The sequence below is a fragment of the Xiphias gladius genome, chromosome 3 (genome assembly GCF_016859285.1).
Source record: "Xiphias gladius isolate SHS-SW01 ecotype Sanya breed wild chromosome 3, ASM1685928v1, whole genome shotgun sequence".
In the NCBI taxonomy this organism is placed as follows: Eukaryota; Metazoa; Chordata; class Actinopteri; order Istiophoriformes; family Xiphiidae; genus Xiphias; species Xiphias gladius.
This window is the reverse complement of record NC_053402.1, coordinates 6,824,727-6,846,699: the sequence shown is the minus strand read 5'-3', so window position 1 is coordinate 6,846,699 and position 21,973 is coordinate 6,824,727. Positions and strand designations below refer to the sequence as shown.

At 38.1% G+C, this 21,973-nt stretch overlaps 1 protein-coding gene across 1 annotated transcript in view; it reads right to left on the bottom strand.

Annotated features, from left to right (window-relative positions):
* Positions 1 to 21,973, bottom strand: part of LOC120783727 (microtubule-associated serine/threonine-protein kinase 1-like) — a 36,061-nt gene that overhangs the window by 9,834 nt on the left and 4,254 nt on the right. Inside the window, exons 2-14 of the mRNA XM_040116889.1 lie at positions 15,090 to 15,184; positions 14,230 to 14,305; positions 12,311 to 12,383; positions 9,171 to 9,331; positions 7,858 to 7,933; positions 6,903 to 7,112; positions 5,502 to 5,603; positions 3,288 to 3,420; positions 3,136 to 3,203; positions 2,616 to 2,692; positions 2,249 to 2,457; positions 931 to 1,069; positions 638 to 770 (exon numbers count right to left, since the gene is read on the bottom strand). Of these exons, the coding sequence (XP_039972823.1) occupies positions 638 to 770; positions 931 to 1,069; positions 2,249 to 2,457; positions 2,616 to 2,692; positions 3,136 to 3,203; positions 3,288 to 3,420; positions 5,502 to 5,603; positions 6,903 to 7,112; positions 7,858 to 7,933; positions 9,171 to 9,331; positions 12,311 to 12,383; positions 14,230 to 14,305; positions 15,090 to 15,184 (1,552 nt within the window). The remainder of the gene's footprint in view (positions 1 to 637; positions 771 to 930; positions 1,070 to 2,248; positions 2,458 to 2,615; positions 2,693 to 3,135; positions 3,204 to 3,287; positions 3,421 to 5,501; positions 5,604 to 6,902; positions 7,113 to 7,857; positions 7,934 to 9,170; positions 9,332 to 12,310; positions 12,384 to 14,229; positions 14,306 to 15,089; positions 15,185 to 21,973) is intronic.

The following is a 21,973-nucleotide window of genomic DNA, read 5'->3' as shown; positions in this document are numbered from 1 at the left end:
GTATTTTGAAGTCTGTCATTTGTGAAATCACTTGAATTCACACTGAGATTATCTAAACCCACAAGTAAAGTATTAAACAGATAAGTTAAATTCCTACCTATTTAAATTGATATACAGTAGTTGCTAAGCGGAAGACAGTTGACCCTGAGTGAGAGGCACATATGGAAGATGTGTAATTCTGCCTACTCAAGTAGATCACTCCAGAGATGCCAAGACAAGATGAAAGCGTTTTCTTGTGCATAACTGAGGAAATAATGGCCTATTGTTCTGCCAACTAATGTTTTCATGCTTCAGATATGCCTGGCACACAATGACAGGGAATATCTTTGCATAGAAATGAAGTCAGCAAAGGACATTTCACACTTAAATTTTGTTGGGATCATACTGTCTACACTGTATTACTGCCAAAAAGACACAATTTACATTTATAATATATATGTGATTATTTTAAAAATTTGAATTCATTTAAATTTACTCAACACTAAGTTAACTCAAAAGTGTAGATAGATTAAAATGACCAGTACATTGTAAAATGTGTTAATTGTAAAATTTGGCTCTGACTCCTAGTAGGAATTATTTTTGATAAATAATTTGAGTATACAGCTCTGCTTTTATTTTCATGTTGTCTTTGTGATACCTGTTTGTCCAGGAACTCCCGTGTATCCTTCTCTATGTGTCCTTCATATAAGTTGGTTGTCAGGCTCATCAGACCCATCTTAGACAGGCCAAAGTCTGTCAGCTTGATGTGACCCATTGAGGTAATCAAGAGGCTGAGAATAGAAACGGCAAGTTAAGTTCGAGGTACAGTGTATAGGCTTTATATACACTGTATCCCTTTGAAATAGCAATGTAATAGCAATGAAAGCAAGCAATATATTGCCATGTAGTGCATCATCTCTTTCAAACAGTTTGATAAAAACTAAGTCTTACTTGTCAGGCTTGAGGTCACGGTGTACAATGCCATAGTTGTGTAAGTACTCCAGTGCTAGGACCGTCTCTGCAAAGTACATGCGTGCCATTTCCACAGGCAGAGCCCCTATGTTCTTAAGCAAAGTGGCACAGTCTCCACCTGCCAGCAGAATCAATTATTTGATTAGTCTTGCTGCTGGCATTAGCAATAACCATGAATGTCTCCTGGTACCTCTTGTCTTAGACCATTTTAGTTTCCATTTGGATGAAAGCAACATGCACAATAGAACGCAATCATGCAATCTTGACTGCAACTGTGTGGACTCTAATGACTGTACTTTTAGTCATCCTGCATTCAAGAATATCTGGCACCTAAGTATGTGTTTCACTTTCACTGGGCATTCAGAGTATATTCACCCAACTCACCAACTAGTCTTAAAAAACGTATAAACAGCCTATGGAAAGGCTCAGATCCCCGGTTACCTATGTGGTAGTCCATGACAAGATAGTAGTGCTATAAGATTTTAATACTTATTAGAAAACAGCAGCAGACTAACATGCAAAATTAGGACACTGACTGTGGTAAACCTTATACCTCCAAAACGTAGGCACGTTAGCACTAAGATTGTGAGCATAAGGCTGTAGACTCAAAAGCTGTGTCCCAAATACTTCATACAAATACTACATACTAATTCTATACAGTATGTTCTACACACTAATTGGTATGATATACTGATTTAGCAGTTAGTTTACAAAAAAAGCAACATAATCATTTATACTGAAAAGAAATTATATTTGCAACATCAGATGTCAATCAAACTACAACTTTAGAACGTCAGTGCCAATTAAACTTCCCGAAGCAAGAGAACCATATCTGTCTTTTCTTTTTTTCAGGATCTTTGTGGAGCTGTTTTACCACCACCCATGATCTATTGGAATTATTTGCCAGGTCCTCTATTTCCTTATTGCTTTACACTGTAGGTGAGTAGTGTTCATCAACAACACACTCATAAATCCACTGTATTTAGTATGCATATTGTCTAATTTGAATAAACTTCTTTTTTTCAGTGTAAATACACTGCGCAATCAAAACCTGCTTAGAATTAATATGCAGTGGATTTGGGACACGCTCTAAGTCTCGTTTACCGCTGTGCTATATATATTACTCTAATTCATAGCTAAATGCAGTTGAAATTTGAAAAGGTAATATCCTGACAAGCAACATAACTTTTCACAAAATGACTGAAAGTGTAGTCGTGGCCAGAGTATTTAGCCAACAAACATTTTTCCCACCTGGGGGCTGCTCCAGTACAACCTGTATCCACCTACACTTACTCACCTTCTACGTACTCCATGACCATGCAGAGGTGTCGACGGGTTTCGAAGGAACAGAACATGGAGACGACAAAAGGATTCTCTGCAAAGGTAAGGATGTCTCTTTCCACAAATGCCTGCTGGATTTGGTTCCTCAGGATCAGGTTTTGCTTGTTAATCTTCTTCATGGCGAATCGCTGCCGTGTCTTGAGATGACGCACTAGGTACACAGCGCTAACAGACATAGAGGCACATACATGCACACATTATTTTTACTCTTATGGCCTGTGTGTTGCTTGTAAAAATCATTTGTGTACATGCCTGACTTACAGATGTAAAAATTAAACATCCTCATTAGTAGAGTGAAGAGGACCTCCTAATGCTCTACCCACCCATATGCTCCATTACTGATCAACTTGATGGTCTGGAAGTCTGCTTCTCCTGGTGGTTTCATTGCTCTGATCTTCCCCTATGGATCAAAGATTACAATGCTTCTTAAAAAAGTTTGTCCTACTCAGTGACAAATTAATAATATCTATTACCAAGTGTCAACAAAATAACTTTTTTTCACATTAACATTCAAATCATTTATAGAAATAACTGTAAAGCTGCTTTAGTTCTAGTCTATACCTCCCTCCCTCGCCTCTAATTTTTTTTGTCTACTTATCTTGGCAGTTTGAGGCCTGCCTAATGCTTTTTTTACTTCAGCATTAATTGGCTAAATTAGATTGATAAAAGAATGTATGCCAAGTCATTAGCAGATAAAGTAGACATTTTCAGTGAGAACGACAAGCACCTTGGCAGGCAAGAATTTATACTGTCACTCTGCAAAGGTCGAAAAAGGATGGATGAAAGTGGAAAAGGACTGAGCATTGGAGAAATGATCAGACTGAGGATTAATTTGGGTCTCACCTCTGTCGAGTCGTCTGTTTCAGGTGTTAGTGGCCCCTCGCTGTCGTAACTGTCAAGGTTTACCATCTCTGATGACAAACATATGGCAGCTTAAATGAGTTGAAAGTTAATCAATTGTATTAGTTAAATCTGAGGTTCTGTCTATCCCTCACCTTCAATAGGGTCCCTGGTCAGTCCAAGCTGACTGATGATGTAACGAGGAATGTCCGTTTTCATCAGATGACCTTCCTTGGCGTGGTCCTCTGCTGCCTCCAGCAGATGGTAAAACTCCTCAGGATTAAACTCCTGGAAACCAGGGCATTAAGACTTGAATTGATAACGTAATCAGGTGGTAAATTTCGGAGCTCCTCCATTAATATTAAATTTATGATATTAACTTAGATTCTGCAAGCTGATTGAATTTTTGTTTGAGGTATCACATCAAAGTTGATTTTTAGGCAATCAGAAAATTTTTCCATATCCTGCCTCTAGGAGTGATTAGCTGCATTTGGAGCAACTAAAGGATTTGTTTCTGGACAATTTGTTTTTACTGCAGTCAGTGCTGCACAGCCTTAGGAGAGACTTGGGTAAAATCACAGACAAAATTCAGAATTCTGATTTGGGACTGATTTTCCATTTAAAGTTACACTTTGCAAGGTTTATGTTCATCCCGAATTACTAGGTCAGAGCACAGGGTCAGCAATAGGCAAACAGCAAACAGTGGAAATACAGCATCTTCCTCAGGACAGCTTTAGCAAGGTTCTATCCTGCTTTCTAGGACAAGAAGTATGGGGTTATATTTGTTCCATAATTCTGAGCCTGTGATGACAGAGGTGACATATGGCCTTTCTAAGCACAGAAAATTATTTTTTGCACACATATAGGTTACGCTTTGTTGAAAATTACTATAATACAAAGAATAAGTTCACTTGAGAAATAATTTTTTTTTCATGTCTGCTGTTTTCCACATAGGGGCACAATAATAAGCTCTCTCACTCAGTTTTACTGATTTGCCCACTCTCCCTTCTCTGTGCACTCTTACATCCACAGTGAAATAAAATACATTAAAAAAACGTAAAATAAAATAAATAAATAAATTCTGTGTCCGGGGTATTCCTACATCAAGATCCCTCTCCTTTCTTTTCCTGAAAAACTATATTTTATATCTTCATCTTATATTGTATATATATCTTCATTATATATTTTAATCTTTCATCTTTAACTACACATAGATTTATCCAGTAAAAGTGATTTGGGCCGACTGGCTAACCCTGACTATCATATAAACTGCACTTGACCTTTAGCTTGTAGGTTGTAGTCATGGTAGTTAGCAACGTGGTATAATAAGAGGTGGAGTGTGTTTGGGTTTGTTGGCAAAAATTGTGTTTATATTTCCAAAGAATACGACTGAGATCTCATTTATAGTTTTCTTCCTCATTCTCATCCTCCTGATCTAACATGGGTGAGGGTGGTGTAGGTGGAGGTGAACAGTCCTCTTCAGCTCCACATAGCACTGTATTTGCTAAAATACACCCACTTTTGGGTAATCCAATCAAACCTGAAGGATCTGATTCAAATCCCTCTCCTATCGTAACTATATCATGCCCAAATATTCTGTTTCACTCAGAAATATGTCAGAGTACTGGTCCACCATGCTGCACCAAAGACTTCGTGCCCTTGCCTGATATTAAAGCTGACATGTTGCATTGAATGGAGGGTTTCATCCACTGTACCCTTAATGCGACTCTAGACAGCTCATCCAAACTTGATCACTAAAGATGCCAAAAACATACAATGTATTACACACATTGTAATCCAGATGCAGTGATATGCAGAAAATGAAGGTGGAATTAGGTTGATGAATCAATTCTTCATGTAACAGTTTCAGCTGCAAAAACCACGTCAGTGTGGCATGACTCATCAAGGGGGACACAAGATTGATATTCTGTTATGAAACACAGTCACACTAGGTTACAGGCAGACACAAAAATGCACAGTGGCTTTAAATGACACCCTGGTCACAGTCTGTCTGAGTCAGACTCGAAGGCAGCAGAGCAGCAGGGGGCTGCTGCCTGGTATTAGTTGTACTGTAGCAGGGCAAATTTTAATCTAAATGCAAATGTATTTGCCACCCAGACAGACTGGACCAGCTTTTATACATCAATGTTTGCTTGTTTGATTTGCTACCATTGCTGTGTAATACGCAAGAGTGCTTAAATGCTTATAATGCGTTAACAAAAGAGTATCTGTGCTCATGTTAATTTAAAGAAAATATTTTTTTCTTACAAGAGGGACATGAACTGTGAAATGTTCTGTGATGAAGGACTGTGAATACCATGGTATAATTTTGCGATGGTAAATACTGTAAAGTGTGTGTGTTAGCTTACCAGACACTCCAGCAGCCTGGCAGGCCGTGAGATGATGATGAGAAGCTTCTTCACCAACTCTGTGACGAAGGCTACCTCAGTGCTCTCTGAACGCTCAAAAGCCTGACAGAGAGAAGCATACAAACAGACAGAGGAAAAAAGGTCTTAAAAAAAAAACACGAGGATATGTTAACATTTCATTATACCGAGAAATTCTGTCAGTCAAAACAGAGACAAAAAAACACACAGAGTGACAAAGACAGGGCAAGTGCTCAAAGCTGTAAGATATGAGAATATCTGATAATCAAAAACACAGTAGACACAATCAAACCCAAACCAGGCAACTCACAGTAACCACAGCGATGTAATCAGGCTGTTAAAATGGGGTTGGTGATGAAATTCCCTGATACCCTTTTATCTACTCTAGCAAATCAGGAGCACAATTAACCTCCATTTACCGCTGCCATTTCAATCTAGTCTCTCACTAAAGGCATCATGCAATTGAATGGAATTAAAGATATGAGCTGAATCTATCAATCAGTAACTCTCCACAGCATCACATATTCCCAACTAGCAGAGGATAGATTTGTTTATTTCTGTGACTGTTTTGGTTATGACTCATTTCATAGTCCTTGCCTTATGAACACTCTTGGCAATTAACTTGTAACAAATGTAGTTCAACTAAAGTGCTTATGTTTTACTCCTGCTTGTAATTTGATTTTGTTTTGTTGAAGAAAAGTGCTTTGAGAATTAGGGCTGGGTATCATCTGAAGTTTTTCAATGATAGTGCCAGCACCATACCTGTGTTTTTGTACTATACTAAGATGATATTTTGTTGATAATCTGAGAAACATTAACATGTTTCCCTCACACTCTTTTAAGACAAAAGAATGCAAAATCCTTGAATGTTAGATATTGATTTAAAGCTACTCTATTGTGTTTTTTTTTCTAGTGTTTTTTTCCACTCAGCTTTAACAAATGAAGAAACATAGTAATGTGCCAGTGGAGCCAGTGAGGAAGAGGACTGCTAGCTAGTAAACATGGATGTAAACAATACACAATTGAAAATGTTCAGAAACTATCCTTGCAAATATTTTTTAAGGAAGGAAATGCATTCAACACAGATGTTACATCTCAAATGCGTTTCGGTGAGGAACACAGAATGTAAACACTTTTGTTTGTTTACAAGAAAACATCACATAGCACCTTTAACACAGCAGACGTACAATAACTTTGACTAAATACAATAGTTTTCCTCTTCCTTTGACCGTTTCCCATACTCAGCACAACACACACACACATTTCAGTTGCTACCAAGAAGGTATCCAAGTTCGATATCCAGCCCTGATGCGAACAAAGTTATTAATTGTTGTGTCCAGTGCTCTTACTCGAGTTAGTTGGCAATCTATCTTTTTAACTCACATCATGAAGCAGCTTCTCCAGATTCTGCTGCAGCTCAAAGAAGTAGACAGAGGTGATGAGACCCTCGCGGGCTTTGGCCAGGCAGTCTCTGGACAGCTCAGCTATCTGGTGGTGGATGAAGCTGAGGACTCCATCAGCTAGTGGAAGAACATTTTCAGGAGAGAAAGCTTGGATGAACTCGGCCAGCCTCCCCTCCATCTGTGCTGTAGCCTGGTGGAGGAAAAAGGGTGGGTGGCATGAGAGGAAAGGGGGAATATGTTAGGACAGAGAGATGCAGAGGTATCGACAGATATCATGTTTAGAAAAAGATTGAATTTCGATAGATGATCCAGAGGTATGTGACAAAAAGTTCAGAAAGCAATTTCATCTGTGTCCCAGTCTGTGGCTGATTTACACTGACTTCAATACAATGTAATTTTTTCCATTTGACTTGTGTTTCTGAGAACAAGCCAAAAGCGCTTTCCTCGGATGACCTCCAAACTATAATGCCCAGTTTCCTAAGGCTCAATTTTTATCACTGAGGAAGCATTCAACCCATTTAATTTTGATACCAGCCTCAGCCCACCAAGTGAGTGAAAGGGAGAAAAATTAGGCAAAAGAGGAAATATCTTTTTATTTAACTGTTCATAGCCGAGGCAGCTTTTATAAGCGTGGTGAATAAACTTAATATTCTCTTTGAGAGGGTGAACGTGTCAGGCTTTGGCACACATAATCACATAATGTCACATTATCTTTTTTGCTATGGTTTAGAAGTCCTCATAGCTCCTTTTTTTTTTACTGTGTTTGGAGGTCTTTTGTCTAACATTTATACACACATATCTCTCAACACATTCAATTATGTCCCTTTTTTATTTTTTCTAATAGGTTAGGCTTAAGGGTTTGCCTACTGTGGATGATATGATGTTTATCATATTCCACAAAAACATACACACAACTCTGTGTGTGTGTGTCTTACCTTTGGAAAGCGCTCTTTGTACACATGGTTCATCATGACTATTTCATTGTCATAGCAGGAGGAAGAGCGTCCTGGGCTAAAGGAAAAAACAGAAAATAATGGACTACAGTCAAAAAGATATGGCTTTTCCACCCAACTTGGAACCAGTTATATACTCTGTTTAGTGTAATAAGCAGCATGATTTAGATCTACGAACTATGATTAAGATTCAGTTAGCACTTAAAATGAACCAGTAAAAAGAGAAAATCAGTACTTTATAAATACCAAGCACTCTTATTGTTAAAGTGAGACTAATTAACTTTATAAAGAAAAAATAACACATTCCTCCTCTTAAAAATGGAAAGTTCAAGTCATAAGCTATAAAATGCTTTTTTTAAAACAGTTTTGCTGCTACAGCTGTCTTGGTCTGGTATGACCAGTAGCTTGTGGTAGCTAATATTAGCTTGTGTTAGTAAACTGAAGCTAGTAAACTGAGGCTAGATGTTGCTTTGTAACTAGCATTGCTGAGTCAGTTTGCTGACTTTTTGACTCTTTTTTTCCTGTAACAGTCACTCATCCTCGCTTTAAGTATGGTAAAGTAACAGATTTGTTTAATATATTATTTAAAGAGAGCCTATGTGACTTTTGCTGAACAGATAATGATAATGCTAAAACATAATGTAACAGTAGCACATCAGAGAAAAGTAAGAAAGTCAACAAAAAGTCCGTTGTAGCAATATCTATAATGTTTGCTAACATTAGCTAACATTAGCTCAGATAAACTACTGGTTTTATTGATAAATATGACTTTTTATCTGTAAAAATAAGGTAATTTTTTTTTCTGTTAAAATTTAAACATTATAACTTTAAAATGAAAATTCAAGAAGAGGTTATATACAGTAAAGGCCATAACAAGATCAACTGGGGGCCACCCTACAGGCAGAAATATTTATACTAAATTGCTTTTCCTCGGATGTGTGTCTCAGTAAACTGAAATTGAATTATGAGAATTGAATTTGAATTGTGAGAATGTGAATGTGGAAGTATATGGAAAATGGAATGGAGTTAAATGGAAAATTTATTGGAATTCAGTTCCACACTAATAAATTCAATTTTAAATTATGCTCTTCAGATTCAGTTTTCCAATGCAAATATTCAAGTTAAACAATAAAAATTCAAATTATGTGATTCAAATTCTGTTTTTTAATGAAATTATTTAAGTTGAGCAATTCAAATTCCAATATAAATGATTCAAATTCAGTTTTAAGTGACACATATTGTTGCCCATACCACCTCTGTAAGTGTTTAATCTCATGGGTGCTGCTGCTGCTGACCTGAGACTACGGGAGCGCAGGCGCATGTGGGGAGAGCAGCGGCCCCCATCATCATCTGTGATGCTCTCAGTGCTGCCAAAGTGCTTGGATAAGAAGTGGAGCTCATCCATGGTGGGCTGGAAGGGCAGCTGGTGCAGCCGCTCCTGTGAGGAGCTGGAGGACTGGAGCGATAGAAGAGGAAGAGGAAGAGGAATAGGAAGAGGAAGAGGAAGAGGAAGAGGAAGGGATGCAAGAGCAGAGAGGGTGGAGGAGGAAGAGGAAGCAGACAAGGATGGGGAGAGGATTAGGAGGACGGGGAGAGGAGGGACAAAGTTGGCAGATGAGGAAGGGAAACAAAAATATTAGCGTGGGCGGAGAAGGAGTTGGAAGGATCAGAGAGAAAAAGTGCAACAAAATTAATGAAACAAAACTCCAGCATGTGATCTCAATTTATCTGCCTTTACCTGAAGGATGATAAGTGAAGCATGTCATACTCTGAAAGCTAAATTATTAAAGTATATTTCACATTACAGTTGTTTTTCCTCGTGGAGCTGAAATGTTAATGAAGTTATCCAGTGAGCCTCAGGGTCAGACCAGTAAATCTGCCTCACAGGCAAACCTCGTCTCATCACCTCATTTGCCTTCATCAAAGCACTGAACCCTGGACTTCCTCCACTTACTTTGCTAACCCAAAGATTGATCACTGATCAATCACGGGCTACAGACTAATTGAAGACAGACAGAGTTAAAAGGGTGGCTGGAATAGTGTGGAGACTTCATTTTTCTTTGTTTCATATATGTCAAGGTCCTGGTTGTACTTAGGTTCTGTACTGAGGTTGCTCTACCTGTGCATTTCTCTGTCCTCTGTCTTGGTGAGTTTCTCATTGCTATAATGTATTTGCACTGCTTTGCCAGAAAGCATCAGAGTTGTGTGTTTGCCAGAGCTGTGAAAATCTTTTTCCTTGGGTTTTCTGTTGAAATTTGGATTTCTGCAGGCTCTCGTCTATTCAGCCATGGCAACTATTGTGATTAGCACAGGTAGCAGTTCACATTTGAGGCCAAGCATGGAACCTATCAGGGAGTTATAAACAGCTAATTTTTGATTAATTTCCAAGCAGACAATACATATTTTTAAACAGAAATGGTTATGTTTGTATGTTACATAACAGATCCCTTTCAGAACAAAATTTTAAATTGTTAAGCACAAAAAAAGTCTTGCAAATAATATATTGAAATTAAAATGGTTATTTTGGCAAGGTTATCAATGAGGCGACATTTACATCTAACCTCAAACCACAAAAAATAAGATAAAATGACAGAAATACAGCATACAAGAACTTGAGGCTGAAGACTTAAAGACTAAAATATAGTTTTAGTCACGAAAAATGAATTCTTGCCTCAGGAAAACTTTGCTGCCTTTATGTTCAATTCTAGCATCTTTTCATTCAATTTACACAAGTTTATATTTTGCAATAATTTTTTGTTTTTTAGCCCTGATTAGTGTCTCCAGAGCTTACTGTCAGACTGCGTTCAGTCCCAACAAGCTCCAACAGTGAGATGGAGATGGCAGTTTGTAGCCTCAGGGGCAAAACTCAGGGCGAATATAGCGCTTGTTACTGCTCTTGAAGCTGTGAGCGCATACTAAGAATTGTAGGCGACCTAGCTGAGTTGAGTATTTTTATCAAGTCACAGTTCACCTGGATCCTGAAGAGATGGCACTGTTCAAAGATATTTTAGGAAGCCACTCAAAGTGCAACTGTCAAACTAGAAAAGTGGAGTGGGGATTTTGAGATGCAAAAGGGGCATGTCCCTCCTAACCTAAGTAGAAATCACACCCTTGCTATTAAATGCTGGGTGTCAGAGGCAGTTGTGTTCAGGTGGGTTGTTTGTGGTTAAAGGAATTGTTCAACATGTTGGGAAACATGGTTGTCCGCTGTGTTAGATGATTAATACCAATCACATGTCTGTGAGGAACAGAATGTGCTTCATCTCATTCCAGCTTCTCTTCTCTACACCACATTTCTACGACCCTCTCATCCCACCGTCCTGGCACTCATCACTTTCCTCTCCTGTCCTCCTCCCTCCAGCCATTTAACCCTCCATCCACGGCCAGATAGAGAGTAGGAACCAGGCCTCTGACGTTGCTGTTATGCAACAAGACACGCACCAAAAGACAAGCGGCAAAAGAATAGAAGTGACAACATGCTGAACATGCATGAAGTTAAAATGTATTGTTTGTGTGTGTGTGTGTGTGTGTGTGTGTGTGTGTGTGTGTGTGTGTGTGTGTGTGTGTGTGTGTGTGTGTGTGTGTGTGTGTGTTTTAATTGAAAGATTTGAAATTGGCTGGTGAAGCTTGTTTTGTACTCTTAACACCAATGCTAAATGATGGTGGACTGAAATGAAGGCTTGGCATTGTTAGAATATGACGGGGAAGCAAAAGCATGCTCTAGAGATTACATCTGTGCCAATTACAGTAATTTATGTCAGTGGTTCCCAACCTGAGCTCATGTACTCCAACATCAACACCACTAGTCATGGTCCACATACTGTATGTTCCATTAATGGATTATAAACTGGATGTTATTTAACACGATAATTATATAAAAGTAGATATTGTTACAATGACTTTTTCATACAATTGAACTGTCAAAATTAAGTTCAAGGCCAAGTTTGCATTCATACTACTGCCACTTGGAGTGGCAGAAGCTGGAAATTAGTATTTTACCTGTTTATTCATTACTTTTAGCTATTGCAGTTGTTATCCATTACTTTTAACTAACTATTTCAACAATTTAACCAGGCTTTTAGCTAACTATTTAGCGTTTGGCTAACTGTTTAATCATTACTTAAAGCTATCTATTTCATCTTCTCTGCCACTTGCTAATTAGTTTTCATGCACTCACATCTGACTCAGGTCAATGAGCAGCTTATTGCAAATATAGGTAAGATCAGCATCACACTCTCTTTTGGCTGTTTATAACATAATGTGGATATAATTTTTTCAATAAAATTATAGTTATATTTTTTAGTTGAGTTACTTGAGTTTAGTTGTTGGTTGAGATATGTACCCCCTGGCAACGGCAAAACTACCCCTAGGGAACAAACAACCATATTTGGAAATCACTGATGTAAGTGATGGGAAACGAAGTGAAGTTATTCACCGTTGAGCTGGGAGTGTTAGTGCCATATCCAGAAGAGGGTAAAGATGCCAAAGACCATCGCCGCCCATCCGCTCTGCAGAGAATACGAACGTTACATCATTTAAAAGCCCAGTGTGATGCATACATTTTGTCATTAAAACCAGACCGTATTACCTTGGTTAATATGCAATATTAGCTATTGTGTGATGTGTCTATAATATTTCAGAGCCTGAAGACAAATTTGTTGAACAGAAATAGCTATAGTTCTGTCTCATGTGACTATGAAACAAAAACCTGACAACCTGTTTTAACATGCTATGCTGACACATCCCAATTTCAGCGGCACTAAAACATTTCATTTAGCAGACCAATGACTTATAAGACATGTAATTTGTCCCTGGAGATTCCTTATTGAGGAGAGCACAGAAAACTCATTCATTGTGCTTTGTATGCAGTGACAGGCAGGCACACAGATTCAATAAATGAGGACAGAGGATTTACAGGAGCACCAGGTTCCCACAGTCCCCACTTCCAACCTTAATATCTAATGCACCCATACTAAGACCTAACCATTATTTTAGAAGCTCACACTATTGCAGTCAATCTGGCTTTTCTTGAATACTGTATAAGGGCTTCAATACTCTCTTGTGATTTTTTCCTCTTGTTATTTTATTGACGTTATTCAGGATTTTCTTTTTTTTTATACACAATTCCAAAAATGAAAGAAATAATCTGCATTAAATCATTCAGGTTTAGATGATTTTCAAATAGTCTTAAAAGTAAGCAATAATGAACAAATGTTGTTCTGATGTACACAGATGAATGCCCCAATGTGAAGTGGTGTGATGTTTCCTTCGTAAAGTCCATAAATTTCTATATTTAAACACCTCAAAGTACATTGTCCTGTTTACTTTAATGGTTTACTTTAATGACTTTACTTCATGGTCATTTCCAAAAGTAAATAAGATACTGTATTAAACTTTTCATGGTCATGGTATAATATGAATAACAACAATATAATAACAACTGTCTACTATACATAATATCATATTACAGATTGTGGTGTGCTCAGTCGAGGTCAACTTTATTTAATATCAAGATGGCTGCAAGGACTTGCTCTTATTCAACCACAAGAGCATTGGTGAGGTAGGCAACTGATGTTGGATGATAAGGCGTGGCTTGCATTTGGCATGCCAGTTCATAACAAAGGTTCATGACTTAAACCCTTAAGTCAGGGTTCTGTGCAATTTCTTCCACACCAAAACCATTTTTTGGACCTGGCTTTGGGCATGGGGACAGTGTCAAATTGAAACAACTGTTGTAACAGAGTTGGAAGCGATTGTCTTTAATATCATTGTATGCTTTAGCATTAGGATTTCCCTTAATTTGAGTAAGAGGTCTCAGCCTAAACCACAAAAACAGTCCCTGACAAAAGTAGTATGTTGACAGGGGTGTACACATACTGTACTATTTGTAATATACTGAGCAGCCTAAAAACCTTCTAATATAAACCCAAATGTAAAAGCACTTTACAATATGAACAGATGCACACATTTATGGCCACTTGTCCACACACTCAACCCTCTTGCTTCCTCACTAGTGCAGTGTGAATTAACAGAGGTGCTATGGATGTAAGGGCTTGGCCCTGTCAATTATATGATTCAGCCTGCAGTGGGAGAACCTGCCAGTGCAGCAAGAGGCTCCCTGCTCCCCAGGATGTGTGAGACCTCGCACCACAACAGATCCATACTTCTTCTGTTCTCTGATGCTCACTTGTTCACTATCCTCCCCTCTCTTTGCCTCATGCTAACTTGGCTACTGTGCATTTCTCCCCACCCTTTTCCATGTCTCCTTCTATCCCTCTCCCAGCTCTAACATAAACACAAGTGAAAGTAAACACGTGATCACACTCAGTATATGTAGTGTTATAAAGCAGTGACCTTCTGGAGGAGGCAAACGAGAAGTGTGCTGGGTTACTGGGAGAGAAGTTTCGTGGGCTATCCAGAGGGCTGCTTCCTGGGGGGACAACAATACATACACACAGGAGAAGACACAAAAGAGAGAGACACAAATGTGACAAAAGGATTATGTGACAAAAAGATATCAAGCTATTTCAGTTTGTGATCAAATGACTTCAAGAAAACCAAACAGATTAAAACTTCTTACCAGGGTTTCTCTTTTCCCTGTGAGGTGTGGCAGTAAAGCTGACTCACCCTTGCCTGAGTCTGTGGTTCAATGTGACAATGTGACTATTCACAATTATTGGGTAGAGTCTGAGAGGGTAAAATGTTTTGAAATTAATTTAGATTTTTTTTCCAAATCATAAAGGCCTATCATTGATTTTTAGACTGCTTTGTAGCCTATGATTTTTATTTGTCCTGCATTGTTCTGTGGACAGTAATGTGGCTATTTTGATTAACTGACTCAAAGATATGCTTGGGGGCTTTTTTGTAGATGAATGAATCAAGCTAGCAAATTTAATGGAACAGCCTAAGTAAAGACACCTGCAAGCACCTTAGTCAAGTCCTGGTGACTTAAACCAAAACCAGGTCAAACATCAGATTGAGTCAACTGAATACATGAGATCAAGATACAATATCTTTTGGATTAACAAAATTGTAATCTATCTGCAGAAGCTATGTTAATTAAAGGAATAGTTCCACATTCTGGGATTATTCGTTTCCTTGTTGAGAGTTAGACGACAACATTTATACCTCTCTCAAAAATGTAAATGTTAACCTGCTTTCCATCAACAAATTAACAAGATCATAGTTCAGGTGTGATGTTTTACTGTACATACCAAGGTGTCCAGGGAGGGGCAAAGGGGAGTGTGGGCGAGGCAGCGTGGGGGAGGTGGTGGTCAGGATCAGACTTTTCCTGTTGCTTGTACGACAACTACAGAGAGAAAAGTGAGAGATAAATGTAAATAAGACGACATTGCAGCTACCATGTTGAAGTTACCACAGCACAATCGTGTTTGAGGGCAGGATCTATGCACAGCTGCATCTATAGGTGCAGGAGAAGCAGACACGTGCAAATGCATGGCTCACTGCAGGAGCACAACAGCGATAAAGAGGATTCAATTTCCAGTGTCATCCATCCCTGTCTGCTTCTGCTCAGCTAAGATAAGAGATGCGGGGAGAGAGGGTGGAACAAGATGAGACAGTGGCAAAGTTGAAGAGAATGGTGGCAACAAGCAAGGAAGAAGAGAAAGGAGATAGATGACAATCGTAAAAAATGGATGGTGTTCATTAAAACATACTGCAAAAACATCAGCTTTTCCATGACCTCAGTTAATTGCGTTTGGGGCACTTAATAGCAGTCACTACCACAAAGAGCCACTTCAAATCTGCCTGTTGACTCCACCCATGCTCGTGCCGTAAGTGATATCACTGTACCAAATTCACACATCAGTTGGCAGTGAATTAAGCAAGCTTTCTACATTTACGATATGCACTTGTTTTGATAGAATACTCATACTACAGCAGTGCAATTTGTTCAAAGGCTTTTTGAACATGTGTGGCACAATCTGCTCTGGTTTCCAAGACGGTGTGAGGGGCATAAATAATGCAAATAAAATAAACACCTGGGAGGTGTTTGGGAGAGAAGAAAACAAAATGCAAACAGTACCATTGTATCTTTGCTGTCAGATGAAGAGAATGGTTTGTTTCCCCTTTGTCTTCTTTCAGCCCCTGTCACATTGGTTCACATGTGAGTGGGACACACCCCCTCTACACACACATGTGCTTGCACACAAACAGACAATCACACCTTCATTGATACTTGCAGTGTAGAGATGTGAGCTGACTGAGAGGGGACCAACACATGAAGATGGCACAGAGACAAACACAGACACTGTGAGAGATGGGTGAACAGGGAGACAACAATACCTCTAGTATACCACATTTATTAAATACCACATTTGGATGTGAATAATTTATCCAGCGACTGAATGAATGAATGACCCTACCAGGAATTTCACAACACAAAAACACAACTAAATTGCTAATATTACTCAATAATCCTGTATTGAAAAAACAGGAGGAATTTCAACTGAACTTAAAAACATTAAAAACAGAACAAACTGCAGCTTCACTGTAAACCGCTCTTCTCAAATGCCCATGTTGTTCCCATGGATGTAGATGGACACACACTACTTGTGGCAGTTTTAACACCTGCCCTCTTTACATACTGGATAGCTCTAGGCCATCATGACAAAGTGTCAACCAGGGGATGTAGGAAATCATACATTTTCTTTCCTCCATTGTGAGGGTGTAACACAAAGCAATTATCCATATCTGTTTACATCCCAAAAATATCTGAATTCTGATTTATACAAGAAGCGGGTGTGGCCTATAGAGAATGATTTTATGAATTGTCTAGATTTGTAACAACTTTGTAACACAATTTTCTGTTTTAAATAGTTTTTACTGCAATTTATACTACTCTCATCTATATGTATAGCTGTAAACAAAAATAAGTCAACATATTATTTTACCCATTTACCTAAATGAATCAAATAATAAAATATGGTTTTTTCAGAGCCAACAAGTGTTGGGGAGTATTGCTGCATATTTGAAGAAAGTTGTGTAAAACCTTTTGTGGCTCCAAAGAAAGCCACGTGAGGTTTGATAAAGTGACTCAAGTGATGTCACTGAGTGTGGAGTTAGAAAAAACTGAGCTTACCAGACCTCTGTTGCCTGCTCCTCATCTCTGCTTGAGGCTAGAGGCTCGAGGCTACATTAGACACTGCTAGCGTAACACAACCAAATCTTGAACTGAACTGTTGGCAGTCAAGTTGCCCTGTGGGTAATGTATGCTGCAGGTTTTGACAAGAAAGAAGAATGGAATAGAGGAATAAAAAAGAAGATATCTCTTGTCCTGCTGCATTGATTTTGATACTTTTTAAAAAACTGTACATCATGAGTCCAACAATATTATAGGAGTGCAATCCTAAATTGGTGGAATACTCTTTTAATAGGCCAGGTGGGAATTACAATATAGTTACTATTCAGTGGGAATCTATATCAGAATTGCATTGGGCCATGTTGCATAATTTTTATTTAAAAAATGGAGATTTTATGTATAATGAAAGGAGGCCCAGATGAATGTAAAATAGGTTTGAAGAGTTTTCTAATCTAAAAATTATATATACTGCATAATTTATAAAAAAGGAAAAAAGAAAACAAGCACTTGAGCCTATACTGGGAGGTAGTCTAGATGAAAATCAAGTTGGAATGAAGTATCTATCTTATGAAAAAAATTAGGAAGCTGTTTCAAAAAAATCTAAAACAATGTCTTGTCCATTTTTCATGTACTTTTAAGTATGTCCCTCACTTCAGATTGTCAGTTTCCAGTCTGCAGTCTACTAATATTACAGCAAAAATTTGGATGCTGTTGTTAACTGTTCAGAATTCATTATTTTTTTATATGCAAATAATGTATTTGTCTCTGTTTATATCCTTACTGCACTGTGAAGTCTTTACAAATAAAGTCTCTACTGTTAAGATGACCAGAGACAAGAAAAAGACTCCCAGCCCACCAGGGGACGTTGACAGTTGATTGGCTGTAGGAGTACTGCAAGCAGCCATTCACCCTTTTTCAGCTCAGTAAGCTAACACAAGTGATTGTAAAAAATGAAAGATGTAAATTGAATTTCATATTCAAATATTACAATAGGGACTAGCACCATCTCATCGATCTGTTTTCATTATTTAAAACTGCACACAGGATGTCCTGATCAATCAGATCTATAACAAGTCTTATGGATATTGATCACATAGGCCAGTAGGGTGGATTTAATGTGCAGGTGAAATAACTGCTATTGTGCCATGTCAAACTTTCTAAACTGGATCAATTACATCCTGACATTGTTCTATAACCGTAAACCTTTTTCTCTGAAGCTGCAATAATTCCACTGTAACACACAGTAACTGGCCTAAAGCTGATCCAACCGATACCAATCATCTCAATGAAAGCATGCATGTTTACTTGTGTGTGTGTGTGTGTGTGTGTGTGTGCGTGTGTGTATGTCTCAGTGTGTAAGGCTCAATATAGCTTAATTGGCTTTCATTACTTCCAAACTGCTTCTTCAGAGTAAAGAGAAAGACATAGAGAGTAAAACAGAGACAAACCAAGCATCAGGACTATTCTTGGTTAATGGATTCTCGTTGCTGCAGGCAATCAATGGAAGTTGACTGTAAACACACAAAAACACACAACACTTGGCCTTGAATGAGGCCCTGTACAGCTTGAGAAGAAATGCTGTCAGTATTCAGAACTATTTGTTAACATGTAGACACTAACTGGCACATATTTACTTTACACGTCCAGCAACTATGCTGCTAATGATGATCCAGAGTCCAAATTTCAGAGGGAAGCCCGGGACCTGTTTCTTGCTCAATGGTCATTACAGATCAAAACAGGGGTGGGAGGGGAGGGAGAGACGCACACCACTGCACTGGGTTGTACTGGCTGTTACAAACGGCTGGAGATGGGGCTGAATGTATGGAGGATGAGGAAGGAGATCTACAGAGAGAGAGGGGTGTTAGCTGGTGCAAGCATGACAAGAAAGCGAGATGAGGGAAAGCAAATGCTTAGGTAAACGGGGTGACTGCAAAATTAGTGTAAATATACTCTGAAAAAAATAAGAAAAATAAGAACTAGAGATGCAGGTTGAAAGTGTTCTCGGTGGTGCTCATCACCCACATATGTGCAAAGTAAAGATGACCCAGTTTTTTCACCATAACACACACACACACACACACACACACACACACACACACACACACACACACACACACACACACACACACACACACACACACACACACACACACATATATATATTCATGCTGCACAAACATGACAGAATGCATAAACAGAGCACATGGAGAAATATTGTTCACTGTAAGCATGAGCAGATGACACAAAGGGGAAAAAGCATGGCTCTAACAAAGCAAGACAAACAGGAGCCTTCACCCTCTGCATGTTAATACTCCTCCCTCTACTTAACAGTAGGGGGACCATTAATATTGATCAAACCAAACCGCCCATTCATATGAGACTGCACAAATGTAGCTGTGATATACAAATGTAGTCAATCAGAAGTAAATCTGAGTCATGCAGTAAGAGAGATAAGAAAGCGAAAGTAAGTCTAAAACTGAGGACACTTCAAAGAGAAGAAAGGGAGAGGCGAAGGCAAAGAGGAAGAAAAGAGCTAATGATGAGGAGTTGGGGAAGAGTGGTTTGTTTACTTCTGGAGCATGGGAAGAGACAAGAATGAATGACGGGAGACCAGAGATAGAAATGATAGCAGTGAATAAATCACTGATATCTTGGTGGAAAAGATGAAAGGGACAAATTAAAGAAGTGGTGAAGGAGAAAGGGGTGTAGAAACAAAAAAAAAATCAAGTATTTTGTTTTCAATTTTTTTTTCTTGACAAAAATCTACATTCATGAAAAGCGCATCAGCCCCTTTTTCTTTTACTGTGTACACATCTGTCATAAAGTTTTATAATGCAATGAAAAGGCTGGAGCATTTTATTTCAGGAACAAAAAAAAGAAGAAATTTAGTTGGCGTCTACTACCCTATGGGGAATGTGGGGAGAGGAGGGTCTTGGTCACATGACAGCTTGTTGCTACGCAGCGTGCGGCAGGGATGCTTCTGATAACATTGACCAGAGAGAGAGAAGAGACACACTGCTCATTAGAGAAGACACTCAAGTTCACTGTTGGAGGGTGGAGGGAGGGGGAGGGGAGAGACAGAGAAAGAGGGCAATAACTGATGTTTAAAGGTGGCACAACATGAAATGTCAAACAAATCACCAGGCATCATGTAAAAGGAAACTACTTGTACAGTAACATAAGTCATTGGGCCACTGGCAGAATCATAGCAAAATGTCACAGGTTTCATCCCTGCAACAAGCATCAGTAATGTGTATCCTTTGCTTAAACAACTAAAATGATTTTTTTAATTAAAAAAAAAGAACTACAATATGGGAGAGGAAAAGGAGATCAATAGATGTTTTTAAGAGTGGATGAGACAGCAGTGAACCATGAATTTACCTCAAAAACAAGAACCATCAAGTAAAGAATAGGAAAGCCAACATGTAATAAAAAACAAACAACTGAACCAAATGCAAATTTCTGATAAAAAAACATAATGTATTAGGCCACTGACAGGGAAAGAACAACATATGTGCTTGCAGTTGTTCTCTTCGTAGTTAAAAAATGTGCAATGTCTGCACATACAGAAAAAATGTATTTGCAGACACTGAAACATCTGGGAGATGTTTTCATAATATAGATATACATAAGAAAAGGAAAATATTACAGTTGTCATACAGTGCATTCAGAAAGTCACTTATATAGAGAGGTGTGTGCCTCTCCAAATCATGTCCAATCAATTGAATTTACCACTGATGGATTCCAATCAAGATATAGAAACATCTCAAAGATGACCAGGAGACATGGGAGGCACCTGAGCTAAATTTCAAATGACATAGCAAAGGGTCTAAATACTTATATCAATGTGATATTTCATTTTTTTTTCCCTTTTAAAAAATTTGCAAAAATTTCAAAAATTCTGTTTTTGCTTTGTCATTATGGGGTATTGAGTGTAGATTGATGAGGGAAAAAAATGTATGTAAATGATTTTAGCATAATTCTGCATCATAACAAAAAATGTGAAAAAAATTAAGGAGTCGGAAAAATTTCTGAGTGCACTGTATATCTCGCACAGCGCATGAAGCAGTTTATAATGATGACGGTGGCAGAGATAGAAATGGAAATAAAGAATCAGAATTGTTTTGCAGTGTAGAGCTAGTTAGTCTAGCTAGTATTTTGAGTATGATTAGGAAAAAAATGTAAAATCATGAACTTATTTTGTTCTAATATAATCCCGTTCGGCTGCTTAGTTTATACTTGTTTGTGTCTCCAAAAACTGTATTTTTTCTTTTAACTTTCAAAGGAGTAAAGACGTTTAGGATGAGGAAAAACCAATGTGTTTGGCAAATGCAACGCTATCTTAGGTAACAAGTTTGGCTGAGGTTTCTGGAGTGTAAACTTCCCTAAATCCAATAAAGCAGGACAAAGCTGCTAATATTAGCCTAAACTCTGGTAGCATCCAGGACTGACTTCCACAAAATGGGGAAATATATGACATGTGTATGTGCTAGCTTTGAACATACCCAAATTAATAAAGGTAACTAATGATATGCTCCTTTGCTTTGGAAGTAACATTTGATTTTACTGTTTTAGATTGTGAGCTAGTTGGCTGATTATGCTAAGAGTTGCAGCTTACAATAGAGTAGACAAACACACTGTTTTACTTAAAAATGACTTGAACAATTAATCAGTTATTTATATTGTTTAATTTTCTTTTCAGTGATTAAGTGATTATTCGAACAATCATTTCAGATTTTAAGTTATTACAGTACATTCAGTTGGGTATGTACAGTACAGTCCGTGTTGAAATTATTGGCACACCTGAATTTTAGTTACAGAATTTAGAATATCTTCGGAAAATTAAATTAACTAAATTTGTATAATCAAAAATATTTTAATAAAATGTCCAAGGTTACTGAACAAAAGAAAATAAAAATACAAAACTTGCATAATTGTGAAATAATACAAACACAAAATGTACCCCGGTCATAATTATTGGCACCCTTCACCAATATC